The 16,072-nt window shown below is 42.6% G+C and overlaps 1 protein-coding gene across 2 annotated transcripts in view; it reads right to left on the bottom strand.

The window, feature by feature from the left end:
• DARS1 (aspartyl-tRNA synthetase 1) overlaps positions 1–428 on the bottom strand; it is a 60,406-nt gene extending 59,978 nt beyond the window's left edge. Inside the window, exon 1 of one of the 2 annotated variants that reach the window (XM_036421579.2) lies at positions 198–428. In XM_036421579.2, coding sequence (XP_036277472.1) covers positions 198–263 — 66 coding nt within the window. In that variant the 5' untranslated portion in view covers positions 264–428. The remainder of the gene's footprint in view (positions 1–197) is intronic. The other variant, XM_036421578.2, reaches the window with a different exon arrangement.
• Between the last annotated feature and the right edge of the window lie 15,644 nt (positions 429–16,072).

Raw genomic sequence — 16,072 nt, 5'->3', positions numbered from 1 at the left:
CGCTTCTTGGCCAAAGCCCCGGAGTCCCGGCGAGGGCCCTGGGCGCCCGGACCCCAGCCCGCGGCCCGCAGGCGAGGGGCCGACTCGGACCCCGAGGGCAGGGTCCCGCTCACCCCCCCCCCCCCCCCCCCCGCCCGCCCTCCGCGCGCTCCGGCCCAGGGGTCTGTCCTCCCGGCCCGAGGAAGGGGGAGACCCACTTCCGCCGCGTCCATGACTTCCCGCGGCTTCTCCTGAGTCTTGCGGCTGGCGCTGGCGCTGGGCATCGGGGCAACTGGACGGGGTAGCGGTCACCACCCTCCCTCTCAGGCTTCCGTAGGGCAGGCCAAAGGAGCTTCTCCCTCCCGCACAGTCTCCGCCCTCCCTGCGCTTCGGTCACGGCACACGCGTCCCAACTCCGCGTGGAAGGGCGACTCCGGAAATGTCGCGAGAAACGCAACTCTCTCGAGATCCCGGAGAGCTATTTACGCCGCGAGGTCCTCTGGCTCCGCCCCTTCGGGTGTTTAGCTGCGTCTGAGGGAAATCCCGGGAATTGGTAGTGTTTTGCGGATCGGCGGTGAAGGACGAGGTCCCGGGGCGGGCGGTCAAGCTCCCAACTGAAACTGCTGCCCGGCTCTCTTTTAAGCCTCTGGGTCCCTCCCGGCTTCAGCCGGGGACTGTTCCCGAACCTCAGGCTCTGCCTTTCCTCCCCTGGACCTCCCGGCCTTCACCTTCTCAGCGGCAGCAGAGCTGCCTGAGGCCATCGGAGACCTTCCGCTGCTGCTTAGTGTATTGGGACACAGGATTGCTGGGTTACCAGTAGTTGGCTGCCTGGAGGCGATTCTTCCCCCATTTCACTGGCCAAACAAGTCACATGGTCATTCCTGAGTTCAGCAGAGTAGGGTAATTTACTCATTCTTTAGGGAGCAATACTGAATGTTTCTGGTCAATAAAACATCCTATCACACCTATGAGGTTCCAACATAGAGTTTGTGTCACTGCTCCATTTTAGGATTTTTTTTTTTAAAGCTTGTATTCCCTCATTTCGATATTATCCTAATGAGTGAGTTGATGCTCAGAAATCTGAATACAAATCTCTTATAGTGGCCTTTTGCTAGGGATAAGGTTTATTCCCCCCCCCCCCCCCCCATCTTTCTATTGCCCATGCGGCCTTTACGTGCACCCCTTAATTCCCTTTACTTGTTAGGTTATTCTCATTTAGGATATAGCCGTTGCGGAAGATTAAATAGGTACTTCTGCTCTGGCCTTCCTGATAGTGAAGGAATGGAATTTGCCAGATCAACAGACACGTGCCTTATGCTGAGGTGATGGATCTGCTCTAGTAACCTTAGAGCTGCAACTGAGGCTACAACTTCGTTGAATTTGCAGTAGTCTCCTGTCGCCTCCTGACTCTATTTCTGTGGGAGCCAGACTGGTGAAAATAGAAATATGATGGGGGCTATCAACTATCAAATCTTTAAGGATTGCACTAAACTGCTATTTCCCCTGGGGACATGATGTTGTTTATAATTTACTATCCTAAAAGGGGACAAGGGAAGAATTTAGAGGTTTCCTGTTAAGCTTTTTGCAATATGATAGCCTTATCCCATAGGCCAATATGGGAACAGCTCTGGCCATGTCACCCAACCACCTTGCAGATAACCAAATAAGCCATGTAGGCAAGAGCTGGTTTGAACTGCAGCTAATCTGTCTTGGAAAAATGCCTTGTGATCGGCCCAAAACAGAATGGGAGGAGAAGCCATCTTCCACTCACTTCCCTGTTTCCCCTGGGAGACTGTCTGAAGAGGTACAGTCCCTTCCTTCCTACCGATGGAGCTACACAATATGAAACTGCATAGCTGGACACCAGAAGTGGCTCCTGAGCAACAGGGTCCTTATACTGCAATCCCATGACCCCTTTGTTGTCCTTTTTGGTGTGTAGGACAAGGATCACAGGGGCTGACACCTTTGGCTTCTTCTTTTCACTCTCTAAATAAGTAACAAAATGTCTGAATCTGAAAGTGGCCTATTGTCTCTGGCACTGGCATAAGAATAGGCATATAGATCAATGGAACAGAACAGAACCCCCAGAAATAGAGCCATGCCTTTATTGTCAATTAATATTTGACAAAGGAGGCAAAAGCAAACAATGGAGTAAAGATGGTCTCTTCAATAAATGATATTGGGAAAATTGGACAGTACATGAAAAAATGAAAGTAGACCACTATTTTACACCATATATAAGAATAAACTCAAAGTGGATAAAAGACTTAAGTGTAAATCACGAAACCATAAAAAGCCTAGAAGAAAACATAGGCTGTAAAATTTCAGACATTTCTCATAGCAGAATTTTCACAGATACATCACCAAGGGCAAGGAAAACAAACATGTGACTACATCAAACTAAAAAGCTTTTGCACAACAAAAGAAACTGTTAAGCCAAAACTGGTTTGGCTCAGTGGATATAGAGTGTTGGCCTGGGAACTGGAGGGTCCCAGTTAGATTCCGGTCAAAGACATGTACCTTGGTTGCGGGCACATCCCCAGTAGGGGGTGTGCAAGAGGCAGCTGATTGATGATTCTCTCTCATTGATGTTTCTAACTATCCCTCTCTCTTCCTTTCTGTAAAAAATCAGTAAAATATATTAAAAACACACACACGCGCGCACACACACACACACACACACACACACAAAACCTTGGTGAACACGTTGTTTAAAAAGAAAAGAAAAGAAAAAGAAACCGTTAAGAAAATGAAAAGGGAATCCAATGAATGAGAGAACATATTTGCCAATGGTATTTCTGTAAGGGATTAATTTCCAAAATATATAAAGAACTTACACAACTCAACACCAGGAAGACAATGCATTAAAAAATGAGCTAAGGACCTGAAAAGACACTTCTCCAAAGAGGACATACGGTACAAATGGCCAATAGACATATGAAAAAATTCTCAATGTTACTAGTTATCCAAGAGATGCAAATTAAAACCACAATGAGATATCACCTCACACCTGTCAGAAGGGGTGTCATAAAAAATCAAGTGCTGGTGAGGATGTGGAGAAAAGGGAACCCTTGTGCACTATTGGTGGGAATGCAGACTGGTGCAGTCATTATGGAAAACAGTATGAAATTTCCTTAAAAAATTAAATATGGAACTGCCATTTGACCCAGTTATCCCACTACTAGGAACATATCCTAAGAAACCAGAAATACCAAATCAGAAAGAATGTCTGTATCCCTATCTTTCATAGCACAAATTACAATAGCTAAGATCTGGAAATAGCCCATGTACCCACCAGAAAATGAGTGGATAAACAAGCTGTGGCATATTTACACATGAAATACTATGCAGATGTAAAATACAAGGATCTCTTACCCTTTGAGACAACATGCAGAGACCTGGAGAGCATTATGCTAAGTGAAATAAGCCAGTCAGAGAAAGACAAGTATCACATGATCTCACTCATATGTGGAATCTAATGAACAAAATAAACTGTTGATCAAAGTAGATCCAGAGACATAGAAGCATGAAATGGACTGGAATTTCAGAGGGAAGGTGGGGGTAGGAAGAGATCAACCAAAGAACTTGTATGCATACATCCATAACCCATGGACACAGACAATAGGGTGTGGAGGCTTTGGGCAGAAGTGGTAGGGGGGAGTCAATGCAATTATAACGGGTCAATGGGAGAAAAAAGGGAACATATGTAATACTTTCAAGAATAAAGATTTTAAAAACTAGAACTGCCTTTTGACCTAGGAATTTCACTTCTGGGAATATATCCTAAGAAACCTGAGATACTAATTTGAAAGAATATATGCACCCCTATCTTCATAGTGGTGTTATTTACAATAACCAAAAACACAGCCCAAGTGCCAATCAGTGGACGAATGGATAAAAAAGCTGTGGTACATTTACACAATGGAATACTACTCGGCCATAAAAAAGGGACAGTATGGATGGATCTGGAGATTATTATGTTAAGTGAAATAAGCCAGTCAGAGAAAGACAAATATAATGATCTCACTTATGTGTGGAATCTAATGAACAAAATAAACTGACGAACAAAATAGAAACAGAGACATGGATACAGCTGTCAGAGGAGTGGGGGAAGAGGGGACAAGAAGAAAGAGGGTGAAGGGATTAACAAAAAAGCACATTCATCTCACATAGACACAGACAACAGTGTGGTGATAACCACAGGCAGGGGAAGGAATGGTGGGGCTAGGTGGAGGTGGGCAAGGTAGAGGAAAATGGGGACGGAAAGAGACTTTGCTTGGGGGTGATGGGCAGACCATGTATGTACAGAAGTTTTGTTGAGTTGTACACTTGAAACCTGTATAATTTTGCAAACCAGTGTCACCCCAATAAATTTAATTTAAAGAATTTTAAAAAGTGAAAGTAGCTTGTGGTACCTTGGCTGATGGAGTCAACCAGAGCTTGACCTTAGCCTCACTTGTCTTGTGTGTTCCTATCTTGACAGGAACTAATGTGGGGTTCTGCCAACTACTAAATGTGTCAATTCCAGGAAAATGACTTGTTCTAAGGATAGTCCCCCAAGGACCAGTTCTAGGTATTGCTTTTAAGAAGTTTGAAACACCATTGTGATTTCTAATCCTTGGCATAGTATCCTCCTAATCCACCATTTCACTTTTTGTTTTGTTTTGTTAATCCTCATCCGAGGATATTTTTCCATTGAATTTTAGAGAGAATGGAAGGGAGGGGGAAAGACAGAGAGAGAAACATGTGAGAGAGACACATCCATTATTTGCCTCCTGCACTCACCCTGACTAGGACCAGGGATTGAGCCCGCCCTTTACTGGAATGGAACCCAGGACCTTTATTCTGCGGGCCAACACTCTATCCACTGATCCAAACCGGTTAGGCCACCATTTCATTGTTTACATTTCATCTGCAATCTGAAAATATTTCATGGAAAATTCCAGAAATAAACAATTTGTAAGTGTCAAATTGCCTGCCGTCTAAGTAGTGTGATGAAATCTTGAGGCATACCACCTAGGACTTGACTCATCCCTTTGGTCAGGTCTCCACGCTGTATATGCTCCCTGCTCCCCGCCTGTCAGTCATTTTATGGTCATCTTGGGTGAGGCATCACAGTGGTTGTGGTCAAATCACTCTCATTGTTCTTAACAACAGTCCTAAGGCAAAAAGTGGTGATGCTGGAAATTTGGATACACCAAAGAGAAGCTGTAAAGTGCTTCCTTTAAATGAAAGAATGCAAGTTCTTGGCTTAAAAAGGAAATAAATAAATATTTTGCTGAGATGGCTAAGATCTATGGTAATAAGGAATCTTCATAAAATTGTGAAGAAGGAAAAGGAAACTTATGCTAATTTTGCCGTCTCATCAAACTGAAAAAATTACCACCACATTGCATGATAAGTGCTTAGTTAAAATGAAAAGGGCGTTAAAATTGTGGGTGGAAGATATGAACGGAAAACATGTTGCAATTGGTGGCAATGTTGTGCTCCAGAAAACATTAAACCTATACAGAGTCTTCAGCAGGGGATCCCCTGAAACCAGTGATGGCCAAGCCATTCACTGCAAGTAAATGACCCTCCTCAGTAGCCTAACGCTAAGTCACAATGCCTATGTCATTCACCTCACTTCATCTAATCACATAGGCATTGTATCATCTCACATTGTCATAAGAAGGGTGAGTTCAGTACAATAAGGTATTTTGAGAGAGACCGTATTCACTAACTTTTTGTTACACTGTATTGTTATTAGAGGCCTGGTGCACGTGCACCAGTGGGCTCCTCAGCCTGGCCCAATGTGGGCCCCCTCAGGGAATATCGGACTGCCCGTTTTGGCCTAATCCCTACAGTCTATGGGGGTGGAGATGGGGAAACCAGCAGTCCGACATCCCCAGAGGGAATGTAGTAGTGTGTGAAGCAGCAGGCGGCTGGGGAGAAGCCTGAGCCCAAGCCAGGTACTGAGCCAGGTACCTCGCCACTCCCACTCATCCTGGCTCCACTGCGCTGCTGCTCAGTAGCTGCCACTTGGTAACCATGAGCCCTGAGTCTGGTACCCGTGGGTCAGCTGACAGGGGGCAGCTCCTGCATTGAGTATCTGTCTCCTGGTGGTCAGTGCACATCATAGCGACCAGTTGACCAGTTGCTTGGTTGCTTAGACTTTTATATATATAAATAGCTGTCCTATTTATTTATTTTTAATTTATTTATTGATTAAGGTGTTACATATGTGTCCTTATTCCTCCATTACTCCCTCCATGCCCCCCTCATGCCCTTACCCCCTGTCGTCTGTGTCCATTGGTTAGGCTTATATGCATGCATACAAATCCTTTGGTTGATCTCTCCCCCTTCCTTCTGAGTCTGATGGTCTGATCGATGTTTCTCTATCTTTGTGTCTGTTTTTGTTCATCAGTTTATGTTATTCATTATATTCCATAAATGAGTGAGATCATGTGATATTTATCTTTCTCTGACTGGCTTATTTCACTTAGCATAATGCTCTCCAGTTCCATCCGTGTTGTTGCAAATGGTAGAAATTCCTTCTTTTTTACCACAGCATAGTATTCTATTGTGTAGATGTTCCACAGTTTTTTAATCCACTCATCTGCCGATGGCACTTAGACTGTTTCCAAATCTTAGCTATGGTGAATTGTGCTGCTATGAACATAGGGGTGCATATGTCCTTTCTGATTGGTGTTTCTATTTTCTTGGGATATATTCCTAGAAGTGGGATCACTGGGTCAAATGGGAATTCCAGTTTTAGTTTTTTGAGGAAACTCCATACTGTCTTCCACAGTGGCATACTTTTCTCCACATCCTCACCAGCACTTGTTGTTTGTTGATTTGTTGATGATAACCATTCTGACAGGTGTGAGTTGATATCTTATTGTTGTTTTAATTTGCATCTCTTGGATGATTAGTGATTTTGAGAGTCTATTCATATGTCTATTAGCCATCTATATGTCCTCTTTGGAGAACTGTATATTCAGGTCCTTTGCCTATTTTTAAATTGGATTGTTTGTTTGCTTTTTGGTGTTGAGCTGTATAAATTCTGGATACTAACTACTTATTGTATGTATCATGACAAATATTTCTCCCATTCAGTAAGTTGTCTTTTCATTTTATTGATGATTTCCTTTGCGGTGCAAACCTTTTTTAGTTTGATATAGTCCCACTTACTTATTTTTTCTTTTGTTTCCATTTCCCAAGGAAGCATTCTGTGTTTTTTTTTTTTTTTTTTTTTTTTTTTTTTTTTTAAATATATATATTTTTATTGATTTTTTACACAGAGGAAGGGAGAGGAATAGAGAGTTAGAAACATTGATAAGAGAGAAACATCGATCAGCTGCCTCCTGCACACTCCCTATTGGGTATGTGCCTGCAACCCAGGTACATGCCCTTGACTAGAACCCGGGACCCTTGAGTCTGCAGGCCGAAGCTCTATCCACTGAGCCAAATCAGTCAGGGCGCATTCTGGGTTTTAAAGGCCCTTTAGATGACTCTGGTACACACTAGGTTTGAGGAGGGCTGCCTAGTTGTTAAGGATATAGGAACCTGACTAGCCTGGATTCATAGTCCAACTCTACTACTTACTAGCTGTGTGGTTTTGGGTACATTCTAAAACTTCAGTTTTAATCTCCTCATCTATAAAATGGGGATAAACGAGAGATGCAAATCAAAACAACAATGCGGTACCATCTCACACCTGTCAGAATGGCCAACATCAACAAATCAACAAACGACAAGTGTTGGCGAGGTTGAAGAAAAAGGAACCCTCGTGCACTGCTGGTGGGAATGCAGACTGGTGCAACCACTGTGGAGAACAGTGTGGAGTTTCCTCAAAAAACTGAAAATGGAACTCCCATTTGACCCAGTAATCCCACTCCTAGGAATATATACCAAGAAACTATCAATAGAAATACCAATCAGAAAGAACATATGCACCCCTATGTTCATAGCAGCACAATCTACAATAGCCAGAATTTGGAACAGCCTAGGTGCCCGTCAGCAGATGATTGGATCAAAAAAACTGTGGTACATCTACACAATGGAATACTATGCTGCCATTAAAAAGAAGAAATTCTCATCATTTGCAGCAACCTGGATGGAATTGGAGAACATCATGCTGAGTGAAATAAGCCAATCAATGAAAGAGAAACACCATATGACCTCACTCATTCATGGATAATAAAGAACATTATAAACTGATGAACCAAAAGATAGATATAGAGACAGTAAAGCAACAAGCAGACTGTCAATTTACAGTGAGGAGGGGAGGGAGATCTGGGGGAGATAATAGATCAACTGAAGGCCTTGTATACATGCATATAAGTACAACCAATGGACATAAAACTCTGGGGAGGGAGGGCATGTATGGTAGGGAGAGAGGGAGGCAAAAAAAAAATCAATAAAATATATTTAAAAAAATAATAATAAAATAAAATAAAACGGGGATAAAGCCTAATCCTTATATTTTAGGTTGCTATGGTGGTAAATGAATCTATCCAGATAGAATTTAGAACAGTGCTTGGTGTATAATTAATACTCAGCAAATGAACTATTATAATAGTAGATAATATGTAAGTATTGACGCTGAATCTCATTTTAAATGGTTGGGTTTAGATAAAAAGATAGGAGCCAAGCTTACTTTATTTGTAAAGTAAGGACATGGAAACTCCCTTGAGTAAAGTTGAGTATTCCGACCCTTATTTTCTCTGCTTGAAACTCTTTTTTTTCTTCTTAACTTCCTGGTTTATGATTGTGATATGGAAAATGTAGACGGTGCCAAGTTCTTTGGAGTTTATGCAAATAATACATAGCACACATTGTTATGTTGCTCTTCATTTTCTATGAAGGCCCATTGTCATCAACTTTATATCCTGTTCCCATGAGAACTTTACCTTTTCTCCTCTTTGTACTCTATTCTTGATGGATTGTCTAGTTTCTCACCAAGACAACTTACTCTCTTTCTCTGCTGGTCCATTGAAAACCATCTTCTAAGTTTTCCATTGAGGAATCTAGGTAATCCTTCCCCTTGTTTCTCCTTTGCCTTCCATCTGAGGCAATTCCAAGTGCTTTACAGTGGGCACCTGCCAGTAGACACTAATGACATTTTCACTGGCCCAACTGCATTTCCAAGCTTTGTTTCTTTACATTTGATTGTCTTCAGTATTTTATGTGATTTGTAAACACACTGGGTAGAAACAACTAAATAAATGACAAGTAGTAAGATGAATAATAAAAAGTTATAGTTTCATAAAAGGAGAGCGAGTGGGGCCCCTCTCCCAAATGAAGTAAGGGATATCCGTATGTTATGACAGTGTAATGCATAACATAAATAATACATAACATAAGTAGGGGATATCCGTATGTTATGACAATGCTGGCTAGCTGCTACTTTGCTTAAAAATATTCTTTTAGTCACCAACTTGTTTTTGTAATCTTCCCCTGCAGTACCCAATTTACTTTCCCTTCTACTTAACTTCTTAATCACTCTATTATAGAAGACAACCAATCATTTATGATGTAGGCCCCACATCTTGGTGTGATTTCTTATTGCTTTCTCTTCTTCCCAACATTGAAACATCTACCAAAATCTTTCTGCTATTGCCTTGTTAACACTATCCATCTGTAATTTATCTCAAAGACCAGACTTTTTACAATTGTGGAGAACTGGAGAGTTCAAGGTAAATAATAATTCATTTGGCTAGATTATCTCCAATCTTATTTTGTAATTCTATATGTAACTGTAGCTATATTCACAAATTCCACACAGACCTTTAAAGCCCCTTCCACCAATGAATTTAAATGTAAAATGCAAAGCAAATGTAAAGTATACCACACTTTTAGAAGAATTGTACAGGAGCTAGTAGGTGGGGGCAAAAAAAATCAGAATCTCCATAGTGATTACAGGACCCTCTGTCTGACTTCCTGTTCATTATTCAGCTGCTGCTTTGCTATTTTCTGCTTTGTTCACTTTAACTTTGTTCACATTAGTTTTTCATTATAAGCTCCCCATGTTACTATTTAAGGAGTATGTGCTTTTATCATGTACCTTCCCTTTAGGGAATAGTTTTTATTCTTAGAAATGCTTTGCACTGATACCGTAATAATTTTTTAACCTAATGACCTTTACTTATTCTGAATGACTTCATACCCAAAGGAACTATTTTCCATATTCTGAATCCATATTTAAACCATGGGTAAACAAGTTATGCTATATTAAAACACTTAATTCCATTTACTTCTTTATTTTAGTAGGTAACTCTGTGATCCAAACTGGTATTGGTCTTCCTAATTGAGTCACTCAATCCAAATGTTAAGAAAATCTAGTTCCTCACTATTCCCTGATCTGTGGTGGACCATGTTGTTAACGATCATAGCAGCAACATTTCTATCCTGTATGTTCTCTTGCAATGCAACTGTGCTACTCCCTCATCTAGAAGTAGAGTTTATTTTCATTCCCTTTGAATTTAGACTGGCACTAACCTACAGTTGGTCCTCTGTATCCTCAGGTTCCACATCTGTGGATTCAACCAACTATGGATTAAAAATATTCAGGGGAAAAAAAAGTTACTGTGTTACTGACATGCTATGGAGTTAGGCTGACTATGGTTGCATCTGTACTGGACAAGTACAGACTTTTTTTTCTTGTTATTATTCTCTAAACAATACAGTTTTACCACTCTTTGCATAGCATATACATAATATTTGGTATTATAAGTAATCTAGAGATGACAAAGTTTACAGGAGCATGTGCATAGGTTATATATAAAAATTATGCCATTTTTTATGAGTTACTTGAGCATCCACAGAGGTCCTGGAGCCAATGTATTTTGACTAATAGAATGCAGCAGAAGTGATGTTGTGCAACTTTCAAGGCTGGGCCTTAAGAAATCGGAATCTCCTGCCTTTGTGTCTTGGCAAGTTCTTTCTTGGAGCCAGCTGCCATGCTGTGAGGAGGCCCAAGGAGCATTCTGAAGAAGCCTCATGGGGGGAAACCAAAGCCATTGGCCAAAAATCTCAGCTAAGCTCCCAGCCAACATGTGAATGAGGCTTCTGGATGTTGCAGCTAACTCAGGACCCAAGTCAACACTGTGAACTAGAGCTGACTGATCAACTCATAGACACAAGAGAAATAATAAATTGCTTCTATTCTTTAACATCTTTATTGTTGAAAGTATCACACGGCCCCTCCCCCCTTTCCCCCTCCCATTGACTGCCCTTCATCCTACTCCCTTCCCTACCCTTCCCAATAGTGGTTCTTCACTCCACTATTATCTGTGTCCATGGGTTATTCATATATGCCTGTAAGGTCTTTGATTGATCTGTCCCCTCCTTCCCTCCCTCATTTCCGTTGAGGATCCTCAGTGGGTTTCATGCTTCCAAGTCTGTGGATGTATTTTGTTTGTCAGTTTATTTTGTTCATTAGATTCCACATGTAAGTGAGATCATGTGATACTTGTCTTTCTCTGACTAACTTATTTCACTTAGCATAGTACTGCTATTTTGAGCCACTACATTTTGAGGAAGTCTAATGCAGCAGTGCCTGCCTGTCCACTGGACTCCACTTGTCTTGTTTTGAAGCTTTGCACCAAGTGACCTGCTTACCTTGCCACCCTCAGACCTCTGCAAGAAAATGTACCTCACTTTTTGGATCTTCTTCTGGAAGTCATTCACCCTTCAGTGATTATGAAAATGGCCAATTGATAATCACAATAATGATGAACACTTTTTGAAAGCTTTGATTCACCAGGCACTGTTTTAAGTGCAATGTATTTATTAATATACTTAATCTTTAGAACAATTTTTTGAGCTAGGTATTATTATTAGTCCCATTTTACAGATGGGGAAGCCAAGGCACAGAGAAGTACAGTAACTTGTAGAAGTACAGCAGCAAGTGTTGGGGTCGCCATCAGAACTCAAGCATCGGACTCCAGAGCCATATGCTTAGCCATTGCAATGTACCGCCTCCCATAGGCAATGCCTCAAGTTCATCAGGCTCATCTGAAAGTGACTTAGGTAGTTTCTTTCACTTATGACACTTGGTCCTCTTACTTTAGTTGGGAAAGTCCTTTAAGACTTTATTTAATTATGCTACATTCTGGGCTAAATGTAGTGGCTCCCATGCTACCAGTTACACTTAGAAAAGCCTAGTGTTCGAAGTCTAAATGCTTGACAATTTCTATACTCATAGTTCAGGGTAGAGTAGAGCATTTGCCTGGTTTCGCCAGGTTCCTCATCCCCCTGCAGCCACCGCAGAGGGCAGCAGAGTGACAGGCAGGCAGCAGAGAAGCAGAGCTGGCAGGGAGGACCCAGGAGGCACCAGTCTGAGAGCCAGGTGGGCACACGCCACCAAGTCCCTTTGCACCCATCAGACTGAAGGAAGGGGAGACTGCTGCTTCTAATAACAGGGTCAGGGGCAGACATGAAGCAGAGGGAAATGGAAGTCTCTGGGCTTGTTATACTTTGGAAGCCTTAGAACAAGCTCTCAGAGCCACTTGTGGCCCTCCGGTCCCACTTAGGCAGCCGCGTTAGAGATATCACTGTTAGGGGAACTGATTTTGCCTCACATAGCCTTAATGTCTTTCCGCTTCCTATCTGCTGATAGCTACCTGAAGAACTCTGTGGGAAATAAAATAGCTAATTGTAAAATTCCATAGGTCTGTGTTCTCATGCTGCATTCAGAGCAAGGCCTTTGGAAATAGACCATCCTGGGATCTGTGCCCCATCTCTGCTGCTTAATTGCTGTGTGGTTTGGGAAAGTTGCTTTCTACTCTGAACCTGCCTGTCCTGAGTGGTTGAATGGATCAGTGATATTTACCTTGTGTGGTTGGTAAGTCTTACAGGAATAAGTCTTATAGGCAAAGCTCTTGGCCTCAGGTACACCAAGCAACCATTATGGTACTATTATTATTATTATTATTATTTTAAAAAAATATATTTTATTTACTTTTCACAGAGAGGAAGGGAGAGGGATAGAGAGTTAGAAACATAATGAGAGAGAAACATCGATCAGCTGCCTCCTGCACACCCCCTACTGGGGATATGCCCACAACCAAGGTACATGCCCTTGACCAGAATTGAACCTGGGACCCTTAAGTCCGCAGGCTGATGCTCTATTCACTGAGCCAAACTGGTTAGGCCTAGGGTGCTATTATTATATTTACATACACAGGAAATATTGGGCATGTGTATAACCATGAATTCCCATGTGACCTCAGAGCGTAAGCTGCTCAGAGTGAAGCTGGTGTTTCATGCTCCACTACCCAATGTTTGTTAAGGAAAAAGACAGTCATCACAATCTATTTTAGGAAAGTACTATTTTTTAGACCCTTCCCTTTTACTTTCATCGCTTAAATGCTTTGGAACAGTGTGGTATGAAATAGATTTCTATAAGTTTAAAAATAATCTAAGTCTCCATGGAATATTCTTCATCAAAGGAATCCATGTCTCCCTTGAAAGGGTATGCAACGTTCTGTGTCTACATGTCTGTACAGTTTGGGAGGGGGATGATTCATAATTTTTAACAGACTTTCTAAAGGACCCATGCTTGGACCAAAGACTAAGAAACTCTAATATGGAAACAGCCTTTTCAATCTTCGTCTACTGAAAGCAACTTGGAGGCCTTCCCTAAGTTAAGACAAAGCAGGCAAAGCGTTGGAAAACACTAGAAATGGATCCCGTCCTGCAGCCAAGGCCCAGCCTCTTTCCCCCAATGTGTCAGTCCGGAGTGGGAGGCTGGCTGCTCCCAGGGGCACAGGGAATGCTGTGCAGAGGGAACCACATGAGCAAGGAGGTGTTGCCATCTCGAATTACAGCGGACAAAGACTGAAGCCTGGCCTCAGCTGCACCTTCTGCCTCTGGAAGCCACGTGTGGAATAGGCCGATAATTAGGATTTGCTACCTGAAATATAATTCTCGGGATGACGAATATCTAAATTATGTCCCCAGACACCTACCTGAGGCCAAGCCCTGAGGGCTGATGGCCGTCAGGGGGTGCGTGTGGTATTCTCCATTCGGTGGGGATTAATAACTGAGGGTGATATCACCCAGACTCAGAAGTGGCAGGTGTCCCTCCTGCACTGGGGCCTGGCAGCCCGTGCCCTGGGCTCCATGATCTATGCCTCCGGCACAGAATCCGCACAAAGCAAGCACGGCCACGTCAGCATTTGGGGATTTAAGGCCCGCTTCTCTCACCCACTGACCCTTTTCTCCAAATTGTAAGGATGATTCTGCAAATGGATTCAACTTTATTTTTAAAGAAAAGGATGTTGGTATATAAAGTCAATGAAAATACAGGCCTGGGGGAGGGCATTTAAAGCAGTTTAAGAGTTCACTGGGTGATGACTAATTTTGCAATCATTATTACATCTCTTTAATTAACAGGTACTTCATGAATGATGGAGTATCGGACGTGAGCCCGATGGACTGCGTTAAGGAAGCATTTTTGATCTGTGTAAATAAGCCAGGATAAACAGTGGTGCACCTGTTCCCAGCCTGCCTGGGAATATATGAACCTCTGGCGCAGGATGAACGTCTGCCGGTGTCAGTGTGACAATAACAAAACAAAGTTGGCACCGGGGTCAGGAAGTCTTTGGTGGGTGGGAAGCCAGCGTGTGCAGCCGGAGCCCCGCACGGCTGTGTTCTGATGCCCACCAACCAGGAAAGAGAGTCTCAGGTTTCCAAATGATCCCCCCCCCACCCCCCCTCCTCTCACAAAGCTGTTGTAAAATAAAATACAAATCCTTCCTGAATGCTCCTCGCTTCCCTTCCTTTAGGAAGTTTTCAGTCAATGGGAAACAAAGCCTTATTCAAAGGATTAAAACCATAGTCCTTCTATTGTTTACAGCTTCAATAATGTGGCTTTCCTTCCATGGACAAAATTTTCAATTCACAAATCATCTAAAAAACAGGAAATTTTTGGGAAACACGTGCTTATGGTAACAAACAAGGGATCTATCGTGTGGTATAGACGGTTACGAAAAGATGCATCCGATTTTATGGAAGATTTTTTTTTGATGTGCTGTACTTCTAGACGCATTCTAGGAAGATTGCTCAGTTCCCACGCAGCGGGAGGATAGGAGAGGAGGGGAGGCAGATGCTGGCTGTACTCTCAAGGCTGTGCTCCAGGCAGTACGGTAGAGGCAACAGGCCTCTGCAGTAGCCCCTGCTCTCTGCTGTTCTTGGACCTCTGCTCTCCTCTCACCCACAAAGTCCTGCGCTCTCACCACGGCGATGGAGAGAGAAGGGCTGGCAACACTGGTTAGCAGGGCGAGAGGTAGTGGTAGGCAGCTCTGAGCTCAGGCTGTGGGTAGTAGCCATGGGGAGCTATAGAATTATAGAGGTTGTGGAAACAGTCAAGCAGGAGAAAAATAGTGTTGGTGCCAGGGATGAAACAGCAGCACTAAACTATGATCAGACAAACTCACTCTATAAATCTATTTAAAGAAACTATTGAGAAAATTCTTATTAATATTTCTTATTTTGGTGATAACTTTTTAATCTTTTTATCTGTATGCTTGAAGAAACGTCATAGATCCTCCTGAGTAATAATTTTTAGTGCCTGGAATTCCCTGACATCACGATTTTTCCTCAGTTCCCCATCTTCCATTATTCCCTTTAACTTTTATCCACACTTGCAGGAAAAATTGAATTTTAGAGAGAGTGGAAGGGACTGGGAGAGACAGAGAGAAACATTGATCTGATCACACATGCACTGACCAGGGCCGGGATTCGAGCCTGCAAAGAAGGTACATGCCCTTGACCGGAATTGAACCCGGGACCCTTTAGTCTGTGGAGCTGGTGCTCTACCAACTGAGCAAAACCAGCTAGGTCCCAGAAGCTGTCTTAACAAGGCCTCCAGTTGATTCTAATGCACTACCCTAGCCAACACCAACATCTTATCTGTGTAGAGAACCCACAATGTTCTGAGTTATTTTGCATTTTTCACTGTAGTTCTGGACTTCAAAAAAAGTCCAAGAAATAGGCAAGGGAGAGATTATTCTCATTTCATAGATGAAGAAACTGAGCCCTAAGAAATGACTTGGTTTGTCTATACAGTTTTAACAGGATCACCTGCAAAACTTGTTAAAATTGT

The sequence above is a fragment of the Pipistrellus kuhlii genome, unplaced genomic scaffold (assembly GCF_014108245.1).
Source record: "Pipistrellus kuhlii isolate mPipKuh1 unplaced genomic scaffold, mPipKuh1.p scaffold_m20_p_7, whole genome shotgun sequence".
NCBI classification, from domain to species: domain Eukaryota; kingdom Metazoa; phylum Chordata; class Mammalia; order Chiroptera; family Vespertilionidae; genus Pipistrellus; species Pipistrellus kuhlii.
Note: the sequence above shows the minus strand (reverse complement) of the source record. Positions and strands in the feature narration are given on the sequence as shown.